The sequence below is a fragment of the Eutrigla gurnardus genome (genome assembly GCF_963514095.1).
Source record: "Eutrigla gurnardus genome assembly, chromosome: 2".
NCBI classification, from domain to species: Eukaryota; Metazoa; Chordata; class Actinopteri; order Perciformes; family Triglidae; genus Eutrigla; species Eutrigla gurnardus.
In genome coordinates, this window is record NC_139916.1 from 4,908,307 (window position 1) to 4,921,967 (window position 13,661).

The following is a 13,661-nucleotide window of genomic DNA, read 5'->3' on the forward strand; positions in this document are numbered from 1 at the left end:
TTTCTATGAACTATTAGGCTGTTGAGTAAACCTATAACTTATATAGAATAGAATAGAATAGAAGTTTATTTATATAGCACCTTTCACAGACGACAGTCACAAAGTGCTTTACAAAGCAGAGTGCAATGGGCAAATTTCAGTGACACATTGACAGACACAAATCACAATTCAACAGGCAATAAAAACAATTATAATTACAAGAGATTAAATACAGTTAATAAAACGCCAGTGTAAACAGGTGCGTTTTTAGCTGTTTTTTAAATAAAGAAATGGAGGAGGCTGCTCTCAGCTGGGGAGGCAGGCCATTCCAGAGCTTTGGGGCTACAGATTGAAAAGCCCTGTCACCCTTGGTTATAAGCCTCGAGCGGGGGACGGCGAGTAGGCCTTGGTTTGAGGAGCGGAGTGGTCTAGATGTGGTGTGTGGGTTCAGTAAATCAGAAATGTAGGTGGGGGCTAGTCCGTGAATGGCCTGATAAGTTATAACAAGTAATTTAAAATGAATCCTAAAGTATACCGGGAGCCAGTGTAGAGAGAACAGAATGGGAGTGATGTGTTGCGATTTACGGGACCTGGTGAGAAGCCTGGCGGCAGCATTCTGAATTAATTGCAGACGGTCAATGGAAGATTTACTAAGACAGGAGAAGAGTGAATTACAATAATCAAGGCGAGATATGATAAAGGCGTGGATGATCATTTCTAGTTCAGATGTAGAAACCATAGTTCTGAGTTTAGCGATGTTACGGAGGTGAAAAAAGCAGGTCCGGGATAGATGATTGATGTGTTTGTCGAAATTCATATGCTGGTCAAAGATGGGCGTAACAATGGTTTTAGAGAACCAATAACATTGTTCACCTTAGAGACGACACTGTCAGTACCAACGATAAGGAGTTCCGATTTGTCGGTGTTAAGCTGTAAAAAGTTGCTGGCCATCCAGCTTTGGATTTCAGCCAGGCAATCACATAGAACATTAAAATTATTATTACTGCTGGGGTCAAGAGAGAGATATAACTGAATATCATCGGCGTAACAGTGGTATGATATCCCTTTATACTTAGAAATAATTTTGCCTAGTGGGAGCAGGTAGAGGGCAAAGAGGGATGGACCCAGAACCGATCCCTGAGGCACCCCACAAGATAGGGGGGTAGACTCCGATCTAAAAGGGCCTACGGACACAGAGAAGGTTCTTCCCGACAGGTATGAGATGAACCAGTCAAGGGCTCGCCCGGAGATACCCACATAATCTCTAAGTCTATTGATGAGGATACTATGGTCAACTGTATCAAAAGCTGCGCTGAGGTCTAAAAGTAGAAGAACGGAGCACTTTCCAGCATCAGAAGACATCATGATGTCGTTAATGACTCTGAGGAGAGCAGTTTCAGTGGAGTGTTTCTCACGAAAGCCGGACTGAAATTGATCAAATACACTGTGGATGGTCAGTGCGGTGTTTAGCTGCTTAGCGACCACTTTTTCCAAAAGTTTGGAAATGAAAGGCACCTTAGAAATGGGTCTGTAGTTGTTCAGGGTCGACGGGTCAAGGTTGGGTTTTTTAAGGAGAGGCTGTACAATGGCTTGCTTGAAATAGGTGGGGACATGGCCGGTTTCCAGAGACATGTTGATGATAGACAGAAGACAAGAACCAACTGTGGTAATGACGGATTTCAGCATGGTGGTGGGTAAAATGTCTAATTGGCAGGAGGAGGACTTAGTAGAGCTGACAATTTCAACTAATTCTTGCAGGGAAATCGCTTGAAATTGACTCAGGATTGGCTGCTGTGTATGGCAATTGAGAGGGGGGGGGGGGGGCTATACTGATGCTGGACCTAATGGAGGTCACTTTATCAATAAAAAAGGTGAGGAATTTAGTGCAGTCATCGTTGGAGTGAATGGGGGAGGGAATAGTGGCAGGACTGACAATGTTGTTTATTGTGTTAAAGAGGAGATTTGAGTTGTGTCTGCTAGAGGAAATGAGGTTTGAAATAAATAATGCTCTAGCATCCTTGACCATGGAATTGTACTCGGTTAGGAGGTTTTTAAGGTAGAGACGGTGTACCTGGAGCTGCGTGGACTTCCACAGGCGTTCCACCCTGCGACATTTGCGTCTGAAACAGCGGATAGATTAATTTATCCAAGGGGAAGAGTTAGCTGCAGGGATAGAGCGGGTTTTCAAAGGAGCTATCTCATCTAAAATGGTGGAACAATGTGCGTTGAACAAGTTCACCAAACAGTCGATGTCATCATGAACTGGGATGAGTAGTCTACTACTAAATACGGCAGAGAATCTGTGGGCAGAGAGGTGGTTAATTACACAAGAGCATTTTTGGCGCCTGTCAGGAAGGCAGTCAGGTTTAGGAGGTAGATTAAAAAGAACACAAACGTGGTCAGTCACACATAGCTTGTCCAGTTGCAGGTTATCAATATTTAAGCCATGGGTAAAGATGAGGTCAAGGGTGTTACCACTGGTGTGGGTTGGGCCTGAGACATGTTGGGAGAAATTGAATGATTTAGTGATATTTAAAAAATGTGTTGCAAAGTTATCTGAAGGAACGTTTACATGGATATTGAAATCACCTGCCAGAAGAACTTTATCAAATGTAATAATAGATGAAAGAAACTCACTAAATTCAGTTAAAAATGTGTTATTTATGCCAGGTGGGCGATAAACCAAAATACAATAGAAAGGGTCTAAATGCCCAATTTTTGCCACTAGCAGTTCAAAAGTAGAGTACATACAAGAATTTACTCTCCAGGTTTTAAAACATTTTTTGTGTACAATAGCAAGGCCTCCTCCTCTACCAGTGGGCCTAGGCGCACAGATAAAAGAGCAGTCAGTGGGGCACAATTCATTTAAAGACACAAAATCATTGATGTTCTGCCAGGTTTCTGTCAAAAGAAAGAAATCCAGGTCTCTGGAAGTAAAAAAGGTCATGTAAGATGAATGATTTATTATTAATGGATCGGGCATTCAACAGTGCTATCTTAAGATGGGGACTGAATTTAATATTATTGTTATTATTGTTGTATTTCCCATCAGCAGGGATCGAGCGTAAGTAGCGGGAGATAGATCGTTTATGCATCGCTCGTTTTCGCTGGAATCGGCCGATGATAGAGGGGATAGGTTTACCCAGTGGTGAAGTTAGTGCAGGGGAACGACAGTAGGGGGAGCTGTAGATAGTAGCCTGAGCCAGAGAGACGGGTGATGGCTGGTGCCGCAAGGGGGCGGTGCTGAGCGTTAGAGAGGTAGGAGAGACTAACTGGGAGACAGAGGAAGAGAATGCTGCGTGAGATGTAAACAAACGTCAGTCCTGGATGGCAGTCTGGACAGCGTAATGAATGTTGGCTGACAGCACTGAGTTGCCCAGTTTGGTTGGATGAATTCCGTCTCTTCCATAAAATGAGGGACGGTTCCAAAAAAGGTTAAAATTGTCAATGAAGCTGATGTGAAAAGCCCTGCAGGAAGCCTGGAGCCAGGTGTTAAGGCTGCGGAGCCGGCTGAAACGTTCAGCACCGCGCGACAGTGTTGGGAGCGGGCCGCTGATAAAAACAGTTTTGCCACAGCTTTTTAGGAAGTTTAAAAGGTCGGTGAAATGCTTTTTCGTCACTTCAGACTGTTTACGAGCAGTGTCATTGCATCCTACATGGATTATTATGCGGACAACGGAAGGGGGAAGAGGCTGGAGCAACTCGGGTAATTTGTGGAGAATTTCAGGGACTGTGGCTCCGGGGAAACAGCGTGTGATGGCTTTGGAGTAAGAAATGCTCCTGCTAATGCTGTCACCCACTATCAGGGTAGTGGGAGCGAACCGAGGACGTGACGGAGGGTGTCGAGTTGGAGTGGCGGGGTTTAGGGAGGGGGGCTTCGGTTGATCACAGCATGGAGTCCCTCTGGAGTGTTGACGAACAGCGTCTATCAGGACTCTGCGGCGGGAGGAAGAGGTTGAGGATCGGGGATGAGTTCCCTTGCGAGCACCATCGGCTGCGAGACCAGGTGGAGGATTTACTGCAGGGGCTGGGACTGGGACTGGATCAGGCGGAGGATTTGGTATTGGAAGAGGTGACGGGTCAACACCTGGCGGCGGGTTCGGTGGAGGAGCAGCGGGCTGGAGGACACTTGATAAAATAAGACAATATATGCACTGATATGTCGTTATAATGTTTTATAACGTATAAAAGTATCTGTAGCTATTAATGTGATGCTCCTCATTATCCAGCCATATTTTTCCGGCCCCTAATTTTGGATCATTTCCATCAACCGGCACCTTAATAAGTCACTCTCTCCTTTAATCCTTGAAAACCTTGAATACACTCAGGTTGAACAAAAATGTTGAATGCAAATATAATAATTGCAGAATTGCAGACTACTTGCTGTCACCTGACTTAATCCAACTGCACCAATACACCATCCCACGCGTCTTGTCTGTTTAGGGTTTTTTCGGTGGGTACCACCGGGCCTGAAAAAAATTCTATGGGAAACACTGTACATAGAAACTAAAAGATAAAAATTAAAATACCGCGATATAATACCGTTACCGTCTATGCCTCAAATCATACCGTGATATAAATTTTAGTCCATACCGTACAGCCCTATGCTCAGGCACAGTGGACTCTCTAGTTCACCATTTTGATGATGTCTTCAAAGGAATGGGATGTCTGCCATACACATATAGAATGCAATGGAAGAGATTATGTGTTGGTAATTGATTATTATTCCAACTTTCCAGAAATTGCTCTGCTCGCAAATGCAACTGCTAACAGTGTTATTACACATGTCAAGTCCATGTTTGCCAGGCATGGAATACCAGAGACTGTAGTCAGTGACAATGGTCCGTGTTATAACTGCAATGAGTGGCGGCAGTTTGCAAGACAATATGGTTTCCATCATGTCACTTCCAGTCCCCAGCATGCGCAGGCAAATGGCAAAGCGGAGAAGGGAGTGCATATCATTAAGCAGCTTCTGAAAAAGGCCACAGACAGCAAGTCGGATCCATACTTGGCTCTACTGAGCTACAGGTCTTCTCCCCTTGACTGTGGTCTCTCCCCAGCGGAACTTTTGATGAATCGCAAGCTGCGCACTACTCTGCCCCGCTACACGGAGAACCAACAGAAAACAGAGATTCAGTTGAAAATGGAGAACTTAAAATGGAAACAAAAACAGCGTTTTGACAAGTCAACAAGATCTCTGAGACCACTTGCACAGGATGATGTGGTGAGGATCCAAGACCAGGATGCATGGAACAAGAAAGCGACGGTTCTTCAAGAAATAGGGCCTCGGTCCTATGCAGTGAGAACTGAGGATGGACATGTGTTCAGAAGGAACCGGCGTCACCTTCTAAAAACCAAAGAGACTGTTGAAAAGACGCTAACTGATGATGCAGATGGAGAAGATGCTGTGTCACAGGCTGACACAGTGCCTGAGCTGACATCAGATGGACACGTACAGGTGGACACAAGCAATGTTGCCACAGAGTTACCTGTACTGAGGCGATCTGACCGTCAGATCAAAAGACCGGTTAGACTTGACCTATAAATCAGTATGATAGATGCTGAAGTTCTACTGTAAAAAAAAAAAAAAGAAAAGTTAGCAAGAAGTTAATGCAGAGCTGAATATGTTGTAATTGTGATTTTCAATAATTGTGATTTATCGTCTTGGCATCATATCAATGTGTTCATGCATATGTTTCTTATGCTCACAGTTCATTACTTCAAAGAAGGGAGGATGTGCTGATAGTAAGGTGTCATTGCTATCTGTAACCAGTAGAGGGGGGCCTCGGTCCTGCCCCACGTTGGGCACTCGGGATGAGGGGCACAGAAGAATAATAAAGGGACGAGCGGGTTAGCTCGTGAAAGACAAAACGTCTGGTTCATTAAAGAATGATGAACAAAACAGAGAGCAGTGATGAATATGTGTCCGACGGCAGTGAAGCTCCTAGCCTCAGCAACAGCCAAAAAAATCACAATACACTCCAGAAAAAAATCAGGAATTTTTTAAGAAGAACAAAAAACCAACATGGGGTAAAAATAGAGGATTTCTTCCCGGATCTAACTTTGTTTTGCTCCTCGGCCCGGCTCCATATTAGCCAGCAAGAGTTGTCCGGTTTCACCAACCAAGAAGTCTATAGAAATTTGTAGTCAAGGTAAAAAAACAAATGAACAGTGATGGAAAATGCTCTAATGTGTGTTTTAATTAATTTATTGTTTTAAAGCCTCGTTTTTAACCTCTCACTCAACATGGATTGTTTTAGAGTGGGAAGTGTTCATGTGAACGGAGCCAGAGAGGACAAAAAAAGAGCAAGTATTCATGAAACAGCAAAAATGAAATGAATAGATATTTTATTTTTTACAAGAAACACACAGTGACAAAGGCAATGAGGCAGACTGGAGGAGAGAGTGGGAAGGGGAAGCCATTTTGAGTCATGGCACTTCTCTGAGTGGAGGAGTAGGCTTCCTCTTCTCCAAGGCTTTTACTCCAGTCTCACTGGAGGTTGAGCATTTTATCGAGGGGAGGCTACTTTTAGTCAAAGCTCGATTTGACAATTTTACAGGTGTTTTTATTCATGTGTATGCTCCAACAATCGGTGCAGAGAGGAAGGTTTTTTTAGAAAAAGTACGTGATGTTTTAAACGGCTGTGCCACGGAGGATTTTTTATTCTTGGGTGGGGATTTTAATTGTACTGAAAATGAGGGTTTAGACCGAAACCATGCAGAGCCACATCCAGCATCCCAGCATGCTCTGAGGCGGCTGGTCTCTGCTCATGGCCTGGTGGATGTGTGGAGGAGGATGCACGCAGACTGCCGACAGTACACATGGTCCCACCTTAGAGAGAGCAGGATCTCCTCAGCCAGACTAGATCGTTTTTATTGTTTTAAGCATCACTTTAATATTTATAAATCATGCACAATTACCCCAGCTATTTTTACTGATCATTCTCGGGTCTTGGGACATCACTAGATCTATGAAGGACCTGGAGATAGATATAGTGGAACTTGAGAATTGAAGTGAATCCACAGGAGATCGAGAACATATTGAAGTCCTCAAAGTCAAAAGCTAGCTTTAGCTGACCTGCTGGAAAGTAGAGCACAGGGCGCACTGGTCAGGTCCCGGTTTCAAGCCATCGAAGAGATGGATGTCCCCTCTAGTTATTTCTTCGGCCCGGAGAGAAAGAATGGGCAGGGGCAAGTAATCCACACACTGCTTTCAGACACAGGGCAGGAGATTGTGGAGCCAAGCCAGATCCGAAGGCGTGCGGTGGAGTTTTATACCTCCCTCTACACAAGCGAATATGAGGAGCAGGACGCTCTACTGGAGGGGTTCACTGGTGGACTGCCTCAGGTCTCTCAGGAGACCAACACCTGTCTCGAGGGGCCGCTGCAGATGCAGGAGCTACATGCTGCCCTGCAGGGCATGCAAGGGCAGCGGGCTCCCGGCATCGACGGCCTCACAGTCGAGTTTTATAAAGCCTTCTGGGACATCTTTGCAAATGATCTTTTAGATGTTTTTAATGAAAGTCTGGCCTCTGGCTCCATGCCCACTTCCTGCCGCAGAGCAGTTATCACTCTCCTACCAAAAAAAGGTAACCTGCAAGAAATCAAAAACTAGCGCCCTGTGTCTTTGTTGTGTGTGGATTACAAACTTCTGTCCAAACTCTTTGCCTCCAGGCTGGGGAAAGCTATGGAGCAGGTCATCCATCGGGACCAGACCTACTGTGTGCCCGGCAGGTCCATGGTGGACAATGTCCACCTCATTCGGGATGTTTTGGACGTCTCCAGCTCATTGGGCAGTAACACTGGTCTGATTTGTCTAGACCAGGAAAAGGCTTTTGACCGCGTTGAACACAATTTCCTCTGGAAAGTTATGGAGAAGTTTGGGTTCAGCGCTGGTTTCATAGCTAAGATCAAGGTGTTGTACAGTGGGGTTGAGAGTGTGCTGAAGATAAACGGTAGTCTGTGTGCTCCTTTTAGAGCATGTAGAGGCGTTCGGCAGGGCTGTGCTCTGTCTGGCATGCTCTACACGCTCTCCCTGGAACCCCTCCTCAACAAAATACGTTTTAATATTGAAGGTCTCATTTTACCTGGTTTTAATGGAAGCATTGTTTTATCAGCCTACGCTGATGACCTCATTGTTTTTATTAAAAATCAGTGTGAGATGGACATTTTAGAAAACATTGTAAACAATTTTACTTTTTTATCAGCAGCGAGGGTGAACTGGAGAAAGAGCGAAGCCCTCGCTGTTGGTGAATGGGCTGACGGTCTCCCGGTTCTCCCCCAGAGCCTTGCCTGGAAAAAAGACGGGCTGAAATATCTTGGGGTGTTTCTCGGGAATGAGGCTGTGGTGCTGAGAAACTGGGAGACCGTCCTAGAAAGAGTAGAGAGTAAAATAAAAAAATGGAAATGGCTGCTCCCTCAAATGTCATACAGAGGTAGAGTTTTAATCTTAAATAATCTTGTTGCATCCCTCCTGTGGCATCGTCTGTCGTGTATAGACCCCCCCTCTGGCCTGAGCCCACACTGCAAAAATGGAATTTCAAGAAAGTAAAAAAAGCCTTGTATCAAGAAAATAAGTCTTATTTTTTGTCCAAAAAGAATATTAATCTTGTCAAGCAAGTTTTGCATTAGAAAAAATATCTCATTTTAAGAAAAGTATGCCTTACTTTTTCTTGATAAGATATTCCAGCTAATTTTGAGCTAGAATGAACCAGAAAAAGAGTATAAAAATGTTATACGATCAAACCCAGCGGGGCACCAAGATTATTTGCCTTATTTTAAGAGTAAGACCATTTGCACAACATCTCAATTCAAGAATGCCATGAAACAAGGACAAAAGTTTTTATTATTAATATTTTCATTTTCATTACAGGACAGTTGCTTGGTGAGATTGAAAACCATATGGGATATTATGCTGCAAACCAGCTGCAACATGATGTTTAGTTGCTATGCTGCTACAATAACTGATGTATTATTATTTTGATAGTGAGGTTCAAATCAAAACTGGCTTTTCAATCTGTTTGATTATGATGGATCTGGAATGCAGAAGTGCCCTTTTTTTTTTGGATGTTGAATTGAGCAATTGTATTGCAAAGTTAATAAAAAAAATTAACTGGGGCGGTCGGTGGCGCAGTAGATAAGGCAGCCGCCCCATGTACGGGGGCTAAGCCGGTGGTGCAGTGGATAAGGCAGCCGCCCCATGTATCAGGTATCAGCCTCGACGCGGAGATCAGTGGTTCGACTCCCGGCCTGGCAATCTCCTTCGTGCATTTCTTCCCCCTCTATCTCCCCTTTCCACACTGTCTCTCTCATAATACAAATAAAAAAGGCTTGCATGGCACTCCAGCCATAAAAAAAAAATAAATAAATAAATAAACTGAGAAATTTTTGGTATCTTGATTTAAGACATCACTTTTATATTTGTTATGCTGTTTTAAGAAATTATGTCTTATTTTAACTACTTTTATGCTCATTATCAATCCCAGATTAAGGTGTAATTTCTTAAATTAGTAAAGAGACTTAAATTCTAATTTTGAGTAATTTAATCTTGAATTAGTGTTTTTTTCATTGCTTGTTTTAGAAGAATTTGGATTAGTTTAAGATTTTCTATCTAGTTTAAAGTCTAATTTTAGTCTTTCGGAGCTAAGAAATTTGGGCTTATTTTAAGAATTGCTTGTCAAGCAAAAAAAGCTTACCCCATTGGCAGATTTTTTTGCTTGATACAAGATAATTTGATTGAATATGAGAATATTTTACCTCTTTCTAGAAGGGCTGTTTTTGCAGTGCAGAGTTTGGAGAAGAGACTGGACCCCTGTTAACTGTCACTAGCCCGGGCAAGCTCAGCCTGCACAGAGCCGACAAGGCAACGCTGTATACCAACATTGTCAAATCAGTCAACAGGAAAGGACTGGAAAGTAGGCCCCCCACAGCTTGGAGCAACAGAGCGGGGTGGGACGGGGCCTGCCCACAGTGGAGGGTTTTATACAAGCCTCCCCTTAAAAAACGGACAGCTGACCTCCAGTGGAGGGTACTTCATGGTGCCATCGCCTCAAATGCCTTTGTCTCAGTTTAAAATCCTGCCGTTTCAAACCAATGTCCTTTCTGTGGCCTAAGAGAGACAGTTTTCCATGTTTTTACTGAATGCCTGAGACTCACAAGCTTTTTCTCTTTTTTAACGTTGGTTTTTAGCTCTTTTAATGTGTTTTTTTCAGAGAGAGTTTTTATTTTTGGTGCAGGATAGAAAAAGACAGATTGTGTCAAATGGCAGCTGATAAACTTCCTATTAGGAGAAGCAAAAATGGCAGTCTACATCAGTCGGAGAAACAAGGTAAAAGAAAGAGGGGGCATGAGGCCCTTCCTGTGTTTCTCTGTAACATTAAGTCAAGAATATGTCTAGAGTTTAAGTTTTATAAGACCATTGGGGACGTGGAACATTTTAAACGGCGGTGGTGCTTCGGTGATTTTATCTGCTCTGTCAAAAATGATGATTTAGTATTTGCACAGTTTTTTATCGGATAAACTCCTCTTTTTATTAACCTTATGCACAAATAGCACTTTATTGATGCATTGCATTTTCTCTGTTGAGATATTGATGAATATTGTATGTATATGTATATATGAATATTGTAAATAAAGTGTTTTTTGTCAAAATAAAAAAAATCTCTCTCTCTCTCTCTCTCTCTCTCTCTCACACACACACACACACACACACACACACACACACACTTCCTTGTTCCCTCCCCTTCAGATCTACTGCGTGTGGACGGGTGTAACCAACATGGCGGTGAAGTGCAGCAGCTGACAGGCCACCTTCACTGCACACACACAGTGTTGTTGAGATCAGACCTCAGACCAGTTTCACTTCTCACTAAGTGAAACTCAGACAGTCGTCGTCGCTGAGAGGTGAAATGGCGCAGAAAGGAGTTCAGCTGGACCGGGAAACCTTCTCTTGTTCCATCTGTCTGGATCTACTGAAGGATCCGGTGTCTACTTCCTGTGGACACAACTACTGCATGAAGTGTATTGGAAGCTTCTGGGATGAGAAGGAGATCTACAGCTGCCCTCAGTGTAGGCAGACCTTCATACCGAGGCCTGTCCTGCTGAAAAACACCATGTTGGCAGATCTGGTGGAGGAGCTGAAGAAGACTGGACTCCAAGCTGCTCCTGCTGGTCTCTGCTATGCTGGACCTGAAGATGTGGCCTGTGATTCCTGCACTGGGAGGAAACTGAAAGCCCTCAAGTCCTGTCTGGTGTGTCTGGCCTCTTTCTGTGAGAAACACCTCCAGCCTCATCATGAATCAGCAGCATTTAAGAAACACCGGCTGGTGGAGCCCTCCAACAAGCTCCAGGAGAACGTGTGCTCTCGTCACGATGAGGTGATGAAGATGTTCTGCCGTACTGATCAGCAGTCTATCTGTTATCTCTGCTCTGTGGAGGAACATAAAGGCCACGACACAGTCTCAGCTGCAGCAGAAAGGACCGAGAGGCAGAGAGAGCTGGAGGGGAGTCGACTAAACATCCAGCAGAGAATCCAGGACAGAGACAAAGATGTGAAGCTGCTCCACCAGGAGGTGGAGGCCATCAACCACTCTGCTGATAAAGCAGTGGAGGACAGTGAGGAGATGTTCACGGAGCTGATCCGTCTCATGGAGAGAAGACGCTCTGACGTGAAGCAGCAGGTCAGATCCCAGCAGGAAAGGGAAGTGAGTCGAGTCGGAGAGCTTCAGGAGAAGCTGCAGCAGGAGATCAGTGAGCTGAAGAGGAGAGACGCTGAGCTGGAGAAGCTCTCACACACAGAGGATCACAACCAGTTTCTACACGACTACCCGTCACTGTCACCACTCAGTGAGTCCACACACTCATCCAGCATCAACGCCCGTCCTCCTCGCCGCTACTTTGAGGACGTGACGGCGGCGCTGTCAGAAGTCAGAGATGGACTACAGGAAGTTCTGACACACAGATGGACAAACGTCTCACTGGCAGGGACTGAAGTGGATGTTTCACTGCCACAACCAGAACCCAAGACCAGAGCTGGATTCTTGAAATATTCACGTGAAATCACACTGGATCCAAACACAGCAAACACATATCTGTTATTATCTGAGGGGAACAGAAAAGCAACATGGAGTCCATTGCAGTCTTATTCTAGTCACCCAGACAGATTCACTGGAAGTCTTCAGGTCCTGAGTAGAGAAAGTCTGACTGGCCGTTGTTACTGGGAGGTGGAGTGGAGAGGAGGTGATGGAGTTGGTGTAGCAGTCGCATACAAGAGTATCAGTAGAACAGGACACTGGTATCAATGTAAGTTTGGACACAATGACAAATCCTGGTCGTTATATTTGATCAACAACAGATATACGTTCTCCTACAACTCAGTTGAAACTCCCGTCTCAGGTCCTCCGTCCTCCAGAGTAGGAGTGTTCCTGGATCACAGAGCAGGTATTCTGTCCTTCTACAGCGTCTCTAAGACCATGACTCTCCTCCACAGAGTCCAGACCACGTTCACTGAGCCCCTCTATGCTGGACTTTATGTTTATAGAGGCAGTGGTGAGTTCTGTCAACTCAACTAGACAGAAGGCATTTAAGAGTTGAATGATTTCACCTCCTTCTTCTTCTCCCTCCTCCTCCTCCTCCTCTTGTCCTCCTCCTCTCCGCCTCCTTCTCTCCTCTATTTGAATCCCATTAAAAATAAAATAACTGTTTTGCTGATGTTTTCTTTTGAGAATGGAACACAGCTTGAAAATGTTACATTTTACAAGTCCCTCCTTATTGTGGGTCTTGAAAGAGTAACACCAGTAACACCAGTAACACCAGTACCTTTTTTATTCTGTTGATATTTTTGCTAACTGAGCAGCAGATCTTGTACTTGATGGTGTGAGCGGGAGGTGGACAAAATAACAGGAACAGCTGACGATCTAATGCGACCCAGAACAACAACAACACGCCTCAAATCTCATCATCAGCTTCACAGGAAGCGATCGCTCCGGGTTTAGTTACACTGCCAGGTGTGTTTGTTTTCTCCACCTCCTGTAAGACTCTTTGTTTGTTTTTGGGACGTCGATCACAGATGCTGAAAAGTTTTGTTTTAAAGAGGTTTTTTTATATGAATTATTGATGCTTATGTGATTATGATATTGAATATAAATGATTTCCCCCGAGCTTCGTCGTGTGTCTTTAACTCTCAGATTGGCGGTGCAGATGTTTCCTGGTTGTGGGTTTCATCACACGGGGTTTCCTTTCATCGGGTCCAGGTTTCATCACCTCCTGTGTCATTAACCGAAGAGCTGATTTCTTATTTTTGCAAGGATTTTGTTATTCTGAGGTTGATTGACTTTCCATGCATCACACACACTAACTGTCGGGCTCTTTATGTCCTTTTTGTAAATGTGAAAGGGTTTGTTTTTGCACACATGTAGCCTTGTTTCCTTTTTAATGGGGGACAGAATAAAACACTGGCTCTGCATTCAGTTTAACGTGTGGTATAAGTTAACACTTTATAGGTTTTATATTTGCTTTCCCACGTGCAATGTAGAGAATTTGTCCACAAACGTTCTTGGTTCTCCTGCGTCGGTGTGTTTCAGTAACACGTAGCCAAATAAAGAACTTCTTTTGCACTTCTCTCAGAAGCATCGGAGCTCTAGTTGGACGTTTGTGACACCGAGAATCCCAAACCGTCCTCCTGA

The 13,661-nt window shown here is 44.2% G+C and overlaps 1 protein-coding gene across 1 annotated transcript; it reads left to right on the plus strand.

Moving 5' to 3' along the window:
- The first annotated feature begins 10,856 nt into the window (after nt 1-10,856).
- On the plus strand, nt 10,857-13,136 carry LOC311031211 (tripartite motif-containing protein 16-like). Its single transcript, XM_084037380.1, has one exon. It carries the CDS (start codon nt 10,887-10,889, stop codon nt 12,546-12,548), a length of 1,662 nt encoding a protein of 553 aa, XP_083893506.1. The 5' UTR covers nt 10,857-10,886; the 3' UTR covers nt 12,549-13,136.
- Nucleotides 13,137-13,661: the final 525 nt, after the last annotated feature.